General features: G+C 40.2%; 2 protein-coding genes across 2 annotated transcripts in view; both read left to right on the top strand.

Annotated features, from left to right (window-relative positions):
• Positions 1 to 7,414, top strand: part of LOC115388385 (synaptoporin-like) — a 17,796-nt gene extending 10,382 nt beyond the window's left edge. Inside the window, exons 3-6 of the mRNA XM_030091508.1 lie at positions 5,817 to 5,941; positions 6,049 to 6,247; positions 6,377 to 6,568; positions 7,038 to 7,414. Coding sequence (XP_029947368.1) covers positions 5,817 to 5,941; positions 6,049 to 6,247; positions 6,377 to 6,568; positions 7,038 to 7,280 — 759 coding nt within the window. The 3' untranslated portion in view covers positions 7,281 to 7,414. The remainder of the gene's footprint in view (positions 1 to 5,816; positions 5,942 to 6,048; positions 6,248 to 6,376; positions 6,569 to 7,037) is intronic.
• arl8bb (ADP-ribosylation factor-like 8Bb) overlaps positions 1 to 18,246 on the top strand; it is a 20,228-nt gene extending 1,982 nt beyond the window's left edge. Inside the window, exons 2-8 of the mRNA XM_030091509.1 lie at positions 10,655 to 10,813; positions 12,766 to 12,846; positions 13,003 to 13,076; positions 13,162 to 13,255; positions 13,626 to 13,693; positions 15,506 to 15,576; positions 16,312 to 18,246. Coding sequence (XP_029947369.1) covers positions 10,691 to 10,813; positions 12,766 to 12,846; positions 13,003 to 13,076; positions 13,162 to 13,255; positions 13,626 to 13,693; positions 15,506 to 15,576; positions 16,312 to 16,361 — 561 coding nt within the window. The 5' untranslated portion in view covers positions 10,655 to 10,690 and the 3' untranslated portion in view covers positions 16,362 to 18,246. The remainder of the gene's footprint in view (positions 1 to 10,654; positions 10,814 to 12,765; positions 12,847 to 13,002; positions 13,077 to 13,161; positions 13,256 to 13,625; positions 13,694 to 15,505; positions 15,577 to 16,311) is intronic.

Genomic DNA, 18,246 nt, shown 5'->3' with positions numbered 1-18,246 from the left:
GCTCTCCTGTTAAAAAAGCCCCAGCCAGAAATGCGATGGGCTAAACCCGAGCCGAAAATCACAGGCAGTTGAGGCAGCTGCAGGAGAAAGCATAGAGAGATACACAAAGCGAGATAGAGAGAGATGTTTATCTGGGAGTGTTTGTGATGATTAGGATGGAGTATTCATCCTCTCATTGTTCAGTGTCATTTGTTCCTTCCCTTCAGATAACCAAGTGCTACAGTTTTCATGCACAGCGTCGATTCTTCAGTAGGTTATATGTAAATCGACTAAATTTGTTTTTGTTTAGACTTATTGGCATGGTCTGTCACGTGGACCTAAAGTAAGGCAAAAGCAGATTATTGGCGGAGAGTGTAAAAAGCTTCTATCACAGTCAGGTATTGGAGCATTCGGTCTCCGCTCAGGGCCTGAAGCTGCCTGAATGTAGTGAAAATTAGGTGCTTTATTTATCCTACATTTGGCTTTGATGTGGGTTAATGTAACCAAAAAAACCAAACTTAGCCCCCTTTTAAGACAGGTTTGACAAACCAAGCATGTCTGAGCTTCATGGTCTTAACATTTGAGCTGTGATCATTCTTAAAGTTCAGTTTTCAGAAGCGGGAATAAGTAATAAGAAGTGTTTGAGTGAATTTTGGTGGCTGGATGTCTGGGTGAGAGTGTTACTGGTCTCCAGGGATCAGTATCTATCAAATGTAATCCCAAGAAGGAAAAGCAGCGATCCGGGGGCCAGTCATTGGAGGCTGATTGATGCTCATGTCCACCAGGATGACAACTTGATCACATATCTGTTGTTTTACACGGACAGTATGTATCTTAACTGCTTTCTCGTTATGATTTGTTTGCTTTTTCTTTACTTTTTTTGGTTTTATGGACATTGATTTTACGGCCCCTTATACTGAGTTTAATTTTAAAGTTTTGAAAATCATCATTAAGTATAATTTTGTGTCCACTTCCATCTTTAATATTGCTATATCGACTATATTACATGAATGTTTGGCTACTACCTTTGTATCTTGGCTTCATTCAATCCTATTCCAAAAACTCTTTATCTAAAAAAAAAAAAAAAAAAAAATCAATTATGCAGTGTAAGGCGGGTGTCATCTGCATACCAGAACAGACACCTTCCTTCACAAACAGCAGCATCTCTTTACCTGCCTGTTCTGATTTTTTTTATATGATAAAACAGTCAAATTAATTTCTTAGTTCATCAATCAGCCCATTGGTGTATTATTTTAGTGTTTTGGTTTGATGATCTGAGGTCTGATGGGCTTTTGCAGTTCTTTTGCCTTTTTGGCAGCAAATATTGGGGCGTAAGATGATTTCTGGATAAGTATCAATAATTGCCAGTAGGCTACTCTGATAAAACTGTAAAACGGAGTGTGGGACATGCACACACTCAACTTGCTAACACACTTTTTCCAAGATGGGTGTATGCAGTCCAGCTCAGTGATCTGATAGTGCCCTCCAGAGGAAAAGGCTCTCTCAGATTGGGAGAGAAATAAATATTACCCCCGCTGCTGGCAAGCTGCATGTCCAGCTGCCTGTAATATGGGAGTAGGGATGTTCATGCTAACCAGGCGTCAGGTCTGATTATGGTGATTATGGCTGTGAGAGCTCTCCAGGCTATGCGAGCTTCATATGGATAACTGGGCTAAGAGAGAGAGAGAGCACATATTCAGGGCAGAAGATGTGAACCTGATTATGTTTGCTGCTCATTGATTTTATCAGGAAAACTCTTTGTCGGACATATCGTGGCATTAGTTTTAATTCCAGAAGTTATCTCAATCAACAAACTATCAAAACAGAAAAAGAAAAATACCACTGGAGACAAATTGAACTAAGACCATTACACTGAATGAAGCTATGTTTGCATATTATTGAACAGATTGGAATCTCCAGGGCGTCACTGTTCCACACCATTTGTTGGATTATAATTATCTTGTGACTTTTTACACATTCAGTGCCTGGTGTGCGCTTGGCACATAAAATGAATGAGTTATGGCTCAGGAAAAAAAATGTGGAGTTTGCTTGTATATTTGATTATAGACAACAAGACCAAGACGGTTGAACTCATGTACTTATCTCCATTTAGTCTTGTGAGTTCTGTTTTTCGTTGACCTGTTTTCCAAGTCCAACCTTCTCACAATTTTCGTACTTTCACAAACAACTTTTTGGGTATTTTTTTTCTTCTTAGATTACTGTCTTGACAGGGTGTAAATCAGAGTCAGAGAGTTCTTCCGATAATTACTAAAAGTCTAATTGACATGCATTTTACACCTTGGTGTATAAAACACACTGGTTTTACTCTTGGTCCATCAGTCTTTGTTCCTTTCATGCAGACAATAAAGCATCAGAAGAACAGCATAACATTAAGTTTCACATCTTTTTTGCCTATCCCTCACACCAAAATGCTTCTGGTTATCAGTTATAGTAGCCCTAAAAAAATAGTCTTTATATTTCGGTGTCTTTATATGTTGCATGCTATTTTAAATGGAATTGGCTTTCACTCATCATTTAAAGGGATACTTCAATATTTTGGCAAATTGGCCCATTTAGCACAATTCCTTAGTCATTTCGAACAGCATACTTACTTTTTTTGTGAGGGCGAGCTGTTGTTTATTCAGAGGCGAGTCGGGAAAGGTTTTCGGGATGGACACAATGGAAGTGAATGGTATTTTTGCTTCCCCTCGTCAAACTCATCAAATACACAATCCAACAACACCAAAACACTTTGGTGGACACGTTATAATCTGCACATTCACTACGCTGTGGAACACCAACAAATAATATTGTTGGATTTTGTATTTGATGAGTTTGACGAGGGGAACCAAAAATACCATTCACTTCCATTGTGTCCGTCCCGAAAACCTTCCCCGACTCACCTCTGAATAAACAATAGCTTGCCCTCACAAATAAAGTAAGTATGCTGTTCGAAATGACTAAGGAATTGCGCTAAATGGGCCAATTTGCCAAAATGTTGAAGTATCCCTTTAAGTCGGTTTATATTGATCTGTAAGACATTAGGTTTAATTTAATAACTACAAAATTTAAAAACAACCTTTTAGTTTACATTGTGAATCAATATGAAATCGAATCGAGATTGTTTTCACACTTTTGTTGATGCCTAGTTTGCAAATGTTTAGATTTTCTTCCTGCGTGCGTCCATCGCCCTGCGAGCGTTCCAGCTTGTCTCGTAAGCCCAGAGGTGATTCAGGAAGAACGGGAACCTCTTGATTTTAAACAAATCTAGAAGTGAATTTATCCTCAAATAGCATTGCGAGACTCAAACCCTCTGTCCCTGTATGGCCTCTTTCCGCACAGCCCACACAGTCTCTGCAGCTATTGTAGTCAATGTGCTGATGTGGCCAAAGCGCTATCAGTTGGTGTAAAATAGGCTTCATGGTGGAGAAATCGTTGAGGCGTCCATAAGTAAAACGTTATAATGGTGGAACTGCTGACACCCACGATATGCTGTCATTGTTTGATACTAGAAATTCATTCGGGTTACATCTTTTGGGTCTGGCGTTACTCGGTTGGGAAGAATAACATCTTCAATCAAATCTGAAAACCGATACTGGAGAGTTAATGGATGTGTAAATCCATATATTATTATGGCTACACTAAGTATTCACAATAAAAGGTAAAAGTAAAAGTAGAGGTGTTTGTCATGTTGATGAATCGCACCTGATTCCTTTTTTTTTCACACCATTAGCATGTAAGTCAGCTTTTGTTCTGCATGGGAATTATAAGTCAAAGCATGTTTTTGTTTTTTTTTTAACATGTTTTTGTTAAGAGGTCAAGAGAAGAGCATGTCACTTTAATTTGTTATTCTGCACAGCTATATTGATTGCCACTGTTTTCACTGCATCCATTTCCAGCAGCAACAGGCCGTTAATTTGAGCAATTTGACAAGTATTCCGCATCATGATGGTTTGTTCACTTGCTTCGTTTCATTTCGAACATAATAAATAAAAACAAAATGATTAGTGTAATGAATACATGCTTTAAAAAGGCATATTGGAAAAAACATCAGCTCATTCAGTTCTACCCCTTCTCCAGTCAGCCATTTGCATTTTGTGGTTTGTGTCTATATGTTGTATATGCATAGATTATTTTTTTAACCAATCATATTGTCATAATCTTTCATAAATTTAAATAATCACAAAATAAAGCAAAGAAAGCAACCAAATTGGAAATAAACAAAACATAAAAAAATGACAACATGACAATATATATTTCACCCTTCTTCTTCCCTGTACCTGCTGAACACCGTTTGTTTGTACCCCTGTGTGAAGTGCACTGCCTGAACTCCCCCATCAATTTCTGTCAACTTTAATTCTACAATTTCACTCCACATGTGGAAATACTAAATGTTTTTGAGGAACTGAATGTTCCCTGGGAGCAAATTATTTGATGCTCTCGACATGATTTGTACTGTTTGAGCAAAAATCGCATCTTTGAATTTTAGTGTTTTTGACTGTAACTGGACTAGTGGATAAATGTGACCTCTGTATCCAGTGTCTCAAATGTTCCTTATAGACTTTTTTTTTGCAGCATAGACAGTGAATGTAATGTACATTTTTAAGTATTGGCTCAACTCTCCGCACAGTAATTTGAATATGGTGAAAAACAGAGGTGAAAGACTTGCACAATAACAACATCAAAAGGCAATCATTCCCTTGAAGATTTAGGTGTTGTGAAAAAAAAAATCATCATCTTGATTCTTTAAAGATGAATTTCATCTGGATAAAACGTAAGAATGAAGGTTACAAAGTAAAAACAGCCTCTGCTGAAGGTCCATGTAGATCATGCAAACGGTTTCTCAAAATGTGTTGAATTTCATATTTTATTTTAGGGTTATGGTAATGTTTCCGTTATCACGTTCAACAGTGAGAGCAAAAATATTCTCATCAGACCAGAGGATGTGGTGACATCCAAACTTCAAAGGGCAAAGATATCTCAGTGTTGTCTGCGCAGTTTATTCTGTCATAAGTGTCACATCGTCTACCACCCAGGGCAGCATTACAGCTCACATTCATCAGGATGCCAGACCCCAAAAAAACTGTTAAGTATTAACATTGAAATGTAATTTATATGCACATAATAATACCTCAACTGAGCCTCAGAAGAATATATTTCAGATCAGAATTTATTAACTTCCCTGATAAATTATTAAGCTAAAAATACACAAATAAATATAATGATGTTTGAAGAATTAATCAATAATAAGTTTCGAAGGTTCCAGAGGGCCGTTAGTTGTGAGTGGGGTCCTTTAAGGTACAGCTGGCTTTCTGCTGTAGCGTGCCAGGTTAAATATCTTTGAGTGGAAGGACTGGTCTGTTTACTCTGTGTTCCGCCGCCGCCGTCAGGTCTGCAGGTTCAACACGGCAGAGGATGAGGGAGGCAAGCTGGTGTCAGCTTAGTGAGGAAGCCGAGCCTCCTTCACCTCATGGTAGATTTTTACGGTTCAGGTGAGGTGAGGATTCCTTCATGCCAAGGAATGTGAAGCCCTTCTCTCTCAGCATTGCCTCGGTCATCTGACGTTTTAGTGTCAGTGTGTTTTCTTTGTGGTAATGCTGAGCATAGTAGAATTAATCCGCCCTAAAAACTGTTGAGGTGTCACAGTCACCTGACTCGTGGTCTGGATGGTTCCATCTTCTCATTTCCAAGCCAGAAAATTCCCAATTGATTAATCAGATCTGTATCCAGCTATGTCCTGTGGCCTCAGTTTGTAACAGTTTTTGTTTTGTTTTGTTTTTTTTTGTTTTTGTAAGCGAGCGTGTGATTTTTCAGGACTTTCTTTTGTCATTCTGCAGCTCTTTGCCATATTTGCCTTTGCAACCTGTGGTGGATACACCGGGCAGCTGCGGGTCAGTGTGGACTGCATGGAGAAGGCCAGCAGCAATCTCAGCATCGGCATTGACTTCGGTTATCCCTTCAGGTGAGTGGACTCCAGCGTCTGTCTGGCGGTTCTCCATCTCCAAGGTTCTCATGATCATGCACCAATACATGTCTTTGTGCCCGACCTGTGTGTTTATTGTGCTTAAGGTTGCATCAGGTGTCATTTGAAGCCCCCGCATGTGAAGCAACACGGAGGGAGCGAGTCTTCCTCATTGGAGACTATTCGTCCTCTGCAGAGTTCTTTGTCACCATTGCGGTCTTTGCCTTCCTGTATTCTCTCGTGGCCACCGTTGTCTATGTTTTCTTTCTCAACAAGTATCGTGAAATCAGCCGGGCGCCACTGATAGTGAGTACTTGTTTCACTTTTAGCATGTGGTAATTTAGCTGGGCAAGCAAAAATGTCTACTCTTTTGACAAACTGATTTAACACTGCATTTATAACTTGATGGCTTCCATTGTCTCCGCTCTCTTTCAGGACTTTACAGTGACAGTAGTGTTCTCCTTTATGTGGCTGGTCAGCTCCTCTGCATGGGCCAAAGCCTTATCTGACGTCAAACTGGCCACTGATCCAGATGAGGTGCAGCTCCTCATCCCCGCCTGCAAAATCCAGACCAACAAGTGCGGCTCTGTGCACGGAGCGCGGTGGTCCGGGGTCAACACTTCAGTGGTATGTAGACAATCAAGCTATTGTGAGAGACAAACCCCAAAGATGTGAGTTGCAGTACAAATGCCTGAAAGTAATTTCAGGGAAAAGTAAAGACTCAAAGCTTCAAAAACAACTTGACGGTCAAATTGCATCCGCATAAGTTTGAGGAAATTAAAAAGCACAAAACAAAGTGAAGGTATCACAGTAAATAAACTGTATATTATTTCTGAACACCATAAAATGGATATTTGATTCTATTTGGATGTACTGCTGATGTGACTCAACAATTTAACAATGAGGCCATTTTTTGAGTATTACTGACATCCAGGATTTTTTTCGATCCAATTATTTAATTTTTTGTTTTAGGTTGTCTCATAATAAGCAATAGCTACACCTCAGCTCTCTGTCATGTTCACTATTATTCTGATATCTTCCTTCAGCATATCGATATCAACTTAACGACTGATTTCCTTTGCTACTTGTGTTTTAGGCATTTGGGTTTCTCAACTTCGTGCTGTGGGCCGGAAACATCTGGTTTGTCTTCAAGGAGACAGGCTGGCACAAAGGTGCCTCCCGATTGGCAGGCGGAGCGTCCGAGAAGCAGGCCGGCACCTTTAACCAGCAGCCCTACAACCAGGGGAGCTTCGAGCAGTCGGGGAGCTACAGCAGCCAGGGCCAGCCGTCCGAGTACAGCGAGGTGGGAGGGCCCACCTCCTACTCCAATCAGATGTAGCCGTGCCTTTTTATCCAGTGAACGGCACCTCTGCGTCTTCAACCAGGGCAATCAGGAGACGGTGACAGAGGAGAAGTGAAGAGTTTGTCATCAATTTGTCTGTACAAAAAACAAAATGGGTGATCGTTAAAAAAGCAGCTTCAGGGTGCACCTACTGTATATAAAAGTATTGTCAGGAATTGTAAAACATTCTTAGAAAAAGTATTTCGCTCTTTCTCCTTCAGAGGTGTTGTTGTTTGCTGAATGTTGTATTACTTGTAGTTGGAGACTCATTAGTGACAGTTTCTTTCTCTGTGCTCTGTGACCGACCAACACTGTCTTCACTGGATGTCTTTTTTCAAACTGGTCCGCACTCTGTCGTGGAAGGAAAAGTGCTCTGCAGTGCATTTTTCAATATCTTCAGGTTATGAATTGCATGATGTTATATGTACTCTATGCTGTTATGCTCTCTGTGAAACTGTGAGGGTAGAATGAAACGTGGTCAATCACTGAAAGTTTACAACATTCCACACTGCTCTGATCCATTACTGAAGGTGTATCAGGTTAGTACGGTATTCGTACATCACCTTTTTAATCACACAGGAAGTATATTTTGATAACAGGCCTTTCTAATTCAAATCTTGATCCAGGATGTATTTTTTTGTGATACTTGTGTTATATTTATTATGTTTACAGTGAAACGTATTCCTGACATAAGACTTTGATAGTGTTAGACGTAAAAACCAACAGCAATAACTGCATTCTGAAACTTGCACCACACAATTGTTGATACAACCATTCAGTTTTTCTCTGTGCTTTTCATTCTTGATTCACAAACACCATCATGGCATCATTTTACTTTTGTAACTCAAAGAAGGAGATTGTCTCCTTTACTGTTTACAAGGGCCCCGTCCTGCTCCAGATTACTGCGACTGTTGTCTCTCATCAACAATATATCTTGACATATGTTCCACCTCTCTACAGCACGTTCACAGTGTCCATATGAACTGTTAAAGCCCAGCAAAAAAGCTTACAAGTACCACAGTGAAGATAGAATAGAAAATAGTGGGCTCATCTGTAATTAACACTGAGCTTTTGTCATAGTCATACTGTGTGGATAATGCCCGGTTGCTGTTTGTTTACATTGACATAACTTGTGCAATCCTGTTTTTTGATCTTCTATGGCATGTGGCTTGCATCAGTGTTACAAAGTAGATTGAACATCCATGTGTGTATATTAGTCATGAAAAGAAGTGTACATTAAGTGTGGATATTTCGAAGGAATTAAAGTAAATAAAGATGTACAAATTTGTCCAGAAATGGCTCATCCTTTTCTGTGGTTCACCTCGGACATTTGACCCTTGATGTCCAAAGTGTTCTTTTTCTGCCAATTACCAAAATGTACGATGTGCACAATTATTCCAGTATTTTCGAACAAAGAAAATGATTGATATAAACATTATCTCCAGAATTTTTACTGATGTATGACAATAAGAAGGTGATTTGTACGGTAGTTAGAAACCTGGTTACACTGGTGCACTCTTGAGGGATATATTTCACTGCAAATAAGGAATCCCTGAAGGAAAACAATCCATCAGTTTTAAAATGAGGCAGCAAAAACTTGAATGTTTAATCTTCATTTATGTGAAATCTGTGAATACTGAAATTAGTAGAAGAAGTAACACAACAGTTGTTGAGTAGTGGAGTCAAATAATTCTTATATGTGCCAAAATATGGTGCTGGTGTGATGAGGCCACCTTGTGGCTGTTGTAGCTCTGTACTACGGAACTGGAGCGCACACTTTTTAAACTGTAAGATTGCTTACTTTGTCCCCAGTAGCTGGGATCACTAAATCCAGCTAGAAATTAGAAATTAACTGATCATCTGCTCAGCTGTGCTGGTTTGTTGTTCACAGCAAAGTGAGGGTCAGCTCTATAAAGTTAGAAGATCAACTTCCACCTAAAAGTGAACAGTTTAAAGCTCTAAAGCAGTCAGTGTGCTCTTTTCTCAGTTAAGATTATTGATATTTTACTTTGCAACTCTGCGTATCTGTTTTTTCCAAGTAAGTCTCTTATCACATTACACTCCTAGAAATTTGAAGTCTTTGACTTTGTCAATTGGTTGACCATACACACATAAACCAGCACAATATCACAGATATAGATTGTTTCCAGGTAACTAGGAGAGTTCCCTCTTGTGATTAATTAGCGACAGTAATTCACTTCCACTTTGAAACGTATCATAGGTAACATTATTCCCAGTGGCTGTTGACCTCCCTTTTTTGTGGCCAAGAATAATTCTTCTAGAGACAAATGCTAATTACAAACATCAGTAATATCATTATTTTCCTCAAGTCTGCAGCTATATTGATTTAAAGTCACGATACTTTCCTGAAAACCTTCCAACCGATAGCTTTGGAGTCATTTATTAAACAGACTGAATCCAACCAATCCATAAATTCCTCCAGCATGATTGAACATGTTTCTCTTCACGCTAGCTTCTTAAAAAGAGCTAAAATTCCTAAATTTACTGTTTTGTATGGGCATCAAAAGTATTAAAATTTCATGAGCTGCTTTAGCCTCATTTTAAAGGCGAAATATGCTTTGTGGCTCCAGACCAAATTAACTTGGTGCAAAGTCACAAAAATGGCTGTTTTGGTTATAAAAGTTGCTGACCTCTGACTTCTGGTCTGGAGGCTGCAGATGTTGCTATTGTCCATTAGTGAGAATGAGTAGAAGAACTATTTCCTGGGGCCTTGGTGCACATACTACACATTAGTTGCACTTGTGTCGTTAAATCAGGATAAGCCTCAGCATTTCCAGAAAGTGTTGTTTGTTCCTGTTTACATCTACAATTCGATTCAAAAATGAGAATGATTTCATTTCAGTAAGGTTTGAGAATGAGGTTGAGTTCAGTGTTGATGAAGTGCAGCATCTTGATCATGATGGATAAATGACAGGAAAGAAGATGGATTGAAAAAGTTCTATCCTGGAGGATCGACTTCCTGAATCCAACTCACAACCTGGGGGAGAGCTTCCTGTCTGAACAGACAGCTCGGCTGTGCAGTGGTTTACAGTCACTGCTGAGTCCTTCCTGTTGACTTCCAGCTCTGCAAAAAAAAATAAAATAAAAATAAATAAATAAATAAATAAATAAATAAATAAATAAGAAAAGAAAAGAAAAGACAAGTTCCCCGTAGTTTTGCTCGAATGTTTTACTTGTAATCGTGATTTAAATGCCAGTTCTCGCGTTGTTGACAGTCGTCAGTATTGACAGTGCTTTTGCGTGCCCGCGCGCCAGCTGGCGGCGCGCGCCCCCGCGCTGATCACATGATATGACAAAGCAGCTAGCCGCTTCCTGCAGACTGCTAGCACTTGACTTCACTTCACGCTCAGACGGCCGCGGAGACTGCCACTACTGTGTCATTCAAGATGCTGGCTCTCATAAACAGGCTCCTGGACTGGTTCCGGTCCCTCTTCTGGAAGGAGGAGATGGAGCTGACATTAGTGGGACTTCAGTACTCCGGGAAAACCACGTTTGTGAACGTGATCGCAGTAAGTAGCTAACCCTAGCGCAGACGTCGGTCCGGGCCCAGGCTAACACCTGAGAGAGGCTCTGCCCGGAGGCGTCTGTGACTGTCTGACATGGAGTTTTATCACTGCGACGTTTTTCAGACTGTAGCTTAAGCGAAGTGAGGCCGTGGCTGCAGTGCCTGTTGATGTGACGGTTCGCTTGGTTTCGCTGGGCGAACTGGAATGACGAAGTTGTGGGTATGACTGTGCTTACTCATGAAACCGGTCATGTGAACGGGCTCCTTACTGTTTCGTTGGCTGGGTGTCAATATAAACAATCTGGATTACAGCTGAGAGCCTCTGTCATGAAATGATGGTTAGGAATGGTCACAGCTGTCTGTACTGTCAGAGCATACATGTAAACCAACTGCTGCTCTGTTATTGTCAGAATCCATGTGATCAGGGTGGGTTAAATGTTTCTGACTAGCTGTGTCAAAGGTCGGGTATCATCTGTTGTTTTTTTTTTTTTTTTAAATTGTATTATTGCTCCCAGTCCCTGGATAGATAAAGGATTTATGAGTTATGGTTGTCGTACAGTATTGTTTATGTTTGTGTTTCGAGGCCTTGGTGCAGTCTCAATAAGTTAGAGAGATAAGTCTGTGGCCACATTTCTCTGGGTTCCTCTTTCCACACACAAGGCTGTGCTGTGGTCATGTCAGGTGATCTGTTATTAGATTGAAACAAAGCTTCCTTCTCCTCAAACAGTCACTTTCATGCTGCTGGTTGGAGCTCAGGGCACAGGCCAAACGCAGACCGCACAAACCCGAGATGCTAAGCCAGTGGAATATTTGGTCGCAGCACATTGTTTTGGGGATTAAGGGCCTGTTTTTATTTTCTGTTTCAGCTCTGTTTAGTTGTCCTCAGCTTCATTCCTACTCATACAAGTGATGACAATCTGTAGCGTCATCATGACTGGCTGCAATTCCAGTTCCCGATATCCACAGTTAACCCTTCATTGTATTAATTTATTTATAAAAGCATGTTGTTTTTTTCACAGCATTGTCCTCTGATATCAGTCTATTGAACCATTCCAATAACAGCTCTGCCAAGAACATATTGATTATAGCTACTCATATCTCCACTTTGATTGAAGGAAAAGTTTTGTAGATGAAGAATTCCACCTCATATTTGGAATACAGCTCTGCTTGTGTGATAGCTGCACATGGAAGTGGTGTTCTAGTATTCATTCTTAAGTTTATTAACAAGCACAGTTCGAAATATGAAAATACACAACTTTAATTATTAGGACAGTAATTGAAAATGTGTGATCAAACATTGCAGAGAGGTCAACTGAAGACCGAGATAAGAGTGAGTCCATAGAAGTGATGTCCATAGATCCAACAACTTGAGGCCTCCATGGCGGCTATATGAATTAGATGACTTCCTGGAAACAAATATCTGTATTATTGTCTAAACAATAACTATTATTAAGACTTGTTGCCTAGAAATAAATAGCTGTAGCTCCTGGCTACATGAGTTTATTGACTTGTTAAATGAATCGTCTAATCGTTAAGCCAGCTAGATGCAGGCATCCATACTGTGGATGTATTGATTTAACTTGATGGCTAAATCTACCTGATACCTGTAAACCCTTGAGCTGTAGGCACTGTGTGTGAAGGGAAACATCTCCTACACACATGCAGAAGTAAACCTCTTCAGCCTGCTGCTGCTGAAACTTGGTCTCCATGTATTAATTTGATGTAATTTGGGAAGTCTGACAATCCAAAAATGCTTCTTTTCCCAGATCTAAGATCTGAACTGCATGCTGACGCACAGATGAAACCACTGTATCATGAGTCATTATTTAGAAGGAATCACAGCTCATACCCACACTGCCTATGTGACCTTTGAATTGGATGAAATCATAGTGACTTCTTGAAAATAGAAAGCTGTATTGACTAACCTGCTGCCTGTCTTCTGCTTGTCTTGCGCAGTCAGGACAGTTCAGTGAAGACATGATCCCCACAGTCGGATTCAACATGAGGAAGGTCACTAAAGGCAATGTGACAATAAAGGTAAGATAGCTGTTCCTGTTCCACTGGAATCAATATTTGACTGCCTGACAGTGTGTGCTTTGCACCCTGGAGCTATAATGGTGACATGATCCTTTTATGACTGAAATAAAATGTTACACTGCTTCAGATTTGATTTTGTTTGCTCTCCCGCATCAGATATGGGACATAGGAGGTCAGCCCCGCTTCAGAAGCATGTGGGAGCGCTACTGTCGAGGGGTCAACGCTATTGTGTAAGTCTGCCGCCAAAGTCACACACGCAGTTCTAAAAAAGCTCTTTCCTTGTACGTCTAAGCAAAACAACATTTTAATCAACAGTTACATGGTGGATGCAGCCGACCGAGAGAAGATAGAAGCATCCAGAAACGAACTGCACAACCTTTTAGAAAAACCACAACTACAAGGAATCCCCGTAAGAGGCTGTTTTAATAGATTTGGGAGCAATAAAAGCTTTTAGAAACAGTGATTAAACTCATAATTTACAGTCACCTCTAGTTGCAATGACTCATGCATGATAAAATCAGGCTGAAGTGAATATTTGAAACTGTGCCAGCATTTTTTTTTTTTTTAATTCATATTGAATTGATGGATCAGCTCTGTACGATCGACTCTCTCTCCTTGTGTGACTTGACTGCTCACAGTTTCTTTGTATTGGCAGTATAGATTGTGTGATGGGTGAAGGGAATCCTTTAAAAAGCTTGATTACGTTGTGATAGTGTTGATACTTGGCTGTTTGTGAGGTATTGATCAGCTCTTTCTTTTATTGCCCCTTTCACTTTCAGGTTCTAGTTCTTGGAAACAAACGAGATCTCCCCAACGCACTTGATGAGAAGCAGCTCATCGAAAAAATGTGAGAACTCCGTTGTCTTTGTTGTTTTTTTTTTTTTTAACTTATTTTTCGTGTTTTTCTTTTTTTTTTTTTTTTTGGCTTAAATATTTTTTGTGTCTTAATATTTCTGAATCATCGTGATGCTGGGAAATGTATGTTTACATCTGGACTACTGCAATGCTTTAACATGACTACTATTGATCAATTACATGTTCAATATTTAGTTAGAATTCTAACTCGTAAAGAAAAGAGGATGTTTATCACACTTGCTTCAGCCTTCTTACTTTGCTACGTGTCTCGTTTAGATAGACTCGAAAAATCTTTTCAGTCCCTTTATAGATTTTAGATCCTTCATGGATCCTGAAAGCTGTGAAACTGATGCGTTTGCAGCACTGCGGGATTAAGCTGAAGTGGCAGAATCAATCCTGCGTGCACAGCGAGGCTCAGCAGTGATGTGGAGCTAAAGTCTGAGCTCCAGATGTCTGGAGTAAAAGTAGAAGTGGCAACCTCTGGGTTTAATGTGGTTTGTCTGTTGTCACATAGTTTGTAAAAAATCAAAATCAAGAGTTATCTGCAAGGCTTTCACTTGCTGCCATCAGTTTGTTGGTTTAGTTTGCCTTCGTGCAGATGCGACGGACATTAGAACTCCTTCGATCCAACTGCCATTGATCTGCTCAGTAATTGTAAATAGGCGTGTCAGTGCTTGTATTCTAGACATTCTGTTTTCTTTCCTGTATGTCTTACCGTTAGCTGTAACAAGAATGTTTACCGTGAGGCTGCAAGACGTCACCCAAGTCAAAAACTTTACATTGTCACAGACAGGAATAATTTTTCCTTCTTCATGAGATGTTTACTTAACACGGCACACACTATCACTATTCTTTAGAGTTGTGGACAGCTGGGAGGCATTTGCTTTCAGTGTTCTTCAAATTTCAGCTTTGAGGTGCACCGTGTTTGAACCAAACACTCAACCAGGTCGACCTGAATATGGCCGTTTTAACACCACCAATAGGGAATCCTCCATCTTCTGCTGCATGTTTACTTTGTAGATATCCTATCAAATTGGTTGTATTGAACACAATATTGATAATTCCACCTCCTGAAATAGTGGCATCGCAGATATAAAAAGTGACCTTTCGACTGTTTTTACGTTCTACCTTGAAATGTTAGCTGTTAAAATGGGATTATTATTACATGTCTGCTTCATACATGTCGGTGGTCAGCAAATATTTTAAAAAATTACAACTTTATTGCACCTTTTATACATAAAAATGAAATTAAAACGAGTCAAGATTAGTTGAAATTATTCCTATTTTATTTATCCTGCATCAACGCAGGTACTTACATGGTGGTGGCCTGATGCTAACCTAACTCAGCAGGGTGAGTTATCATTCAGTGGGTTGTTTATATCAATATGATTTCAGACGTTTCTCATCTGGACTTAGTATTTCGCAAACATGCCTGTGTGAATTGGAAAACATGCGGGAAAGGTTTTGGTAGCTTTCAGTGTATGATGGACAGCACAGCAGCAGTGAGTGTGAAACAGATGTTCAGGTACAACATAAAGAGTAGTACTTTTGAAATGCACTGAACTTTTATTATGTTGTGCTTTATGTGGAAAACCAGCCTTGATATTCAAAGTGTTTTGTGTTTTTCTTTAATTTTCTTATTGATTCTTACTAAACTGAAATTCACGAGATTGGCTCTTCTACTTATTATTTTAAGGCAGTTGGAAAAAATGGTTCAAATAAGGCTCTGAAGTCGTGTTGATGGCCAAGTGTTCATAGATGGATTGGTTTCAGTGGAATTCATATTTATCTCTTTGGGTTCCAGGAACTTATCTGCCATTCAGGATCGAGAGATCTGTTGCTACTCTGTCTCCTGCAAAGAGAAAGACAACATAGGTAAGTATGCCGGTTGTGTAAGTAAATGAAAATATGCTGCATTGGCATTATTATCCCGTGAGCTTTCACACTCTGGGATCTTCCACTGCTGATCTACAGGTGGTGCTGTTTGACCTGTTGAACTGATGTTTTCAGTGTCCTAGTTTGTCATTGATAGCTGAAAACAGAGTGATATCATCACTAAAATCAGATCACACAAGCAGTGAAACAAAACCACTTAAATAACTTAAGATGGAGATGAAAAGCAGGGTCGCAACATTTGAAAATAAATCATTACATATTTTTAAAAAAAGGTCTTTGGTGTATTTTAGAGATACATTCAAGCACAGTTCTGACAGGACAGTTGGGCCATTTAGTTAAAAAAAACTCACAACTCTGTTAAAAAAAGAAAAGAAATGTGTATATGCCTGAAAATTGGAGAAAATAGACATCGTTAATTAGGCAGCTACCTGAAAATAGTAGGGCCAAAAGAAAAACAAGTATCATAAAATACTGGGATCCTATTTCAGGCCCACATCACCTCTAATGTGGACATTTATTATATAAAATCCACATCACTCACGTTGAACCGGAGCCAAAAGCAGATTCCTGCAGAGCTCTGCAGCAGAGCGGAGGACTCCACCGAGGCTGGATGAAACACTTGTCGTATCATTTTCGACCAACCCCATGAAGGCAAAAGGTTTTTTAATAAAGTTTGAACCTGCTGGGGTGATAAATAATCTCCTCCTCCCACAGATATCACGCTGCAGTGGCTCATCCAGCATTCGAAGTCTCGGCGAAGCTGAAACTGACGGCGCGCCCTGCTCCACCGGTCGCTGCTCCGGCCTCAGCCCTCCCTCTTTCCGGTCATGGGTCCTCGACAGTCATCTCTTCCACTGCCTCTGCCAAGTGATCCGGCTCTCCGCTCAGCTCCCGCGCCACCCGCAGTACACACTACCACAGCCGTGGAGCTCCTGTACAGCACTACCAACTCCCGCAACCCATCCCAGGTCATGAAAGGTCGTCTCACTGCTCTGCTCGAAGGTGGACTGTCCGCGCCCATCATGCCTTATCGCTTGACATTCTCTGCGTCTGTGTACATCTTGGAGGATTTATCCTTTTCTTGATTTGTACAGGAATCTATTGAAAATGCAGTGTACTGTTGCCCGGCTACACTAGAATGGAGCACCTCTAATCAATCAATCAAGCCCTGTTTCAGTTGCCTGTCGACATCTGGTGTTTACGTGACATTTGTGTGATTGTAGTTTTTAAACGATGATTTTGCCAAAATGACGATGGTCGCTTCTGCTAATGCCTTTGACTCCTGATAAACTCTGAGCGATGTAGCCCGCATCTTCATATTGCCGGCTTGTTGGAGTACGCGTATTATTAAGTGACTTGATTAAAGGTTTACACACAACTTGAAGATCAATAGAGGGTTAAGTTTTTAGAGTGGCTGCTGTGTCTGACGCGAAAATCCTCAGCAAAGTTTTTAAGTGCCTTCGGCTAAAAGAGAGCGCCCCAATCAGACAGTTATTGCCCAATTTAATCTCTAACCCACTATTATAAATAAACACTTTAGTTACAGACTCGGTATAAATCCCTTAATCACACTTAACGCCACTGCTCGACAATCTCATTTTGTGTTCTGTAATCACATAAACATGCTGTGATGCCTGAGAAGACGCTGTACTGTATAAACGATGAAGAATGAGGAGTGAAGACATGGGTGAATGAGAAAATGTTACATTTTGTTTTTGTTGTGGGGTGATTTTTAATCATTTTTTTTTCTTAAACGCTTCACTCGTAGCCTGTGACTTCGTAATGTAGCTTTGAAACGTGGGCTGACTTTTGCTTGCAGTTCTCAGGTTGTTAAAGGATTTAAAACTAAATAAGAAGACATGAAATAGTCTGAACGCGGTGTGGGTGTGCCCCGAGTATCTGCCCCATAATCCACTGTTAGTCATGATGGCTGAGCTTAGAGAGAACAGAGGACGGCCGCTTAGATCAAATCAAAGCATCGGATATTTGATGCCACACCCTCGTCTCAGTCCTGATGCCGTTTTTCGTCTTTCTTTTCGAGGGGGAACCTCTCTGCTAGTCTGATGACAACTTTGACTTTAAAAGAAATTGATTGACTTGCTGTCTCTTCCAGTGACGGACAATTACTCCTCACAGGATCGGCCACGTGTATATCGACCCGCTCCTCGCTCGGCCCGTGCATCTTGATCAGATGATGCTATCTCGGTTGTGCAAGCGTCTCCAAATCGGGTTAATCCTCCCAGACACTGTATGTAGGCTTACACTGCTTTTGCTTTTCAGTGTATTATTGCCCTCCGATCAATCACACTCTTCTCTTATCTCACATGTTCTGTGTCTTGTTGGTGATCGTCGTTCTCATAAAGGTCGATTGTTGGGACCACAGCAGCGGTGAGGGGCTGTTCGACTGGGTGACTGTGTGGGTACAATTTGGGGAAAAAGCTTTGTTACCTGTGTAATAATGATAATAATAATAATATAGCCTATTTGCAATTTGTATGTGCATGTGCTCAGTTTATTCACATTCAATTGCAGACTTTGTAAATAAGAAGTTAGCATTTTTATTCCAACAAAGGCTCCTGTAGATGTCATGCATTCTTTCCCTGTGATTGCGAATAAATTTGTTTTTATTTTTAAGGATTCCACAATGAA

Source organism: Salarias fasciatus, chromosome 5 (assembly GCF_902148845.1).
Source record: "Salarias fasciatus chromosome 5, fSalaFa1.1, whole genome shotgun sequence".
Classification (NCBI taxonomy): Eukaryota; Metazoa; Chordata; class Actinopteri; order Blenniiformes; family Blenniidae; genus Salarias; species Salarias fasciatus.
The sequence above is the reverse complement of the archived record's forward strand: the minus strand, read 5'-3'. Positions and strand labels throughout refer to the sequence as shown.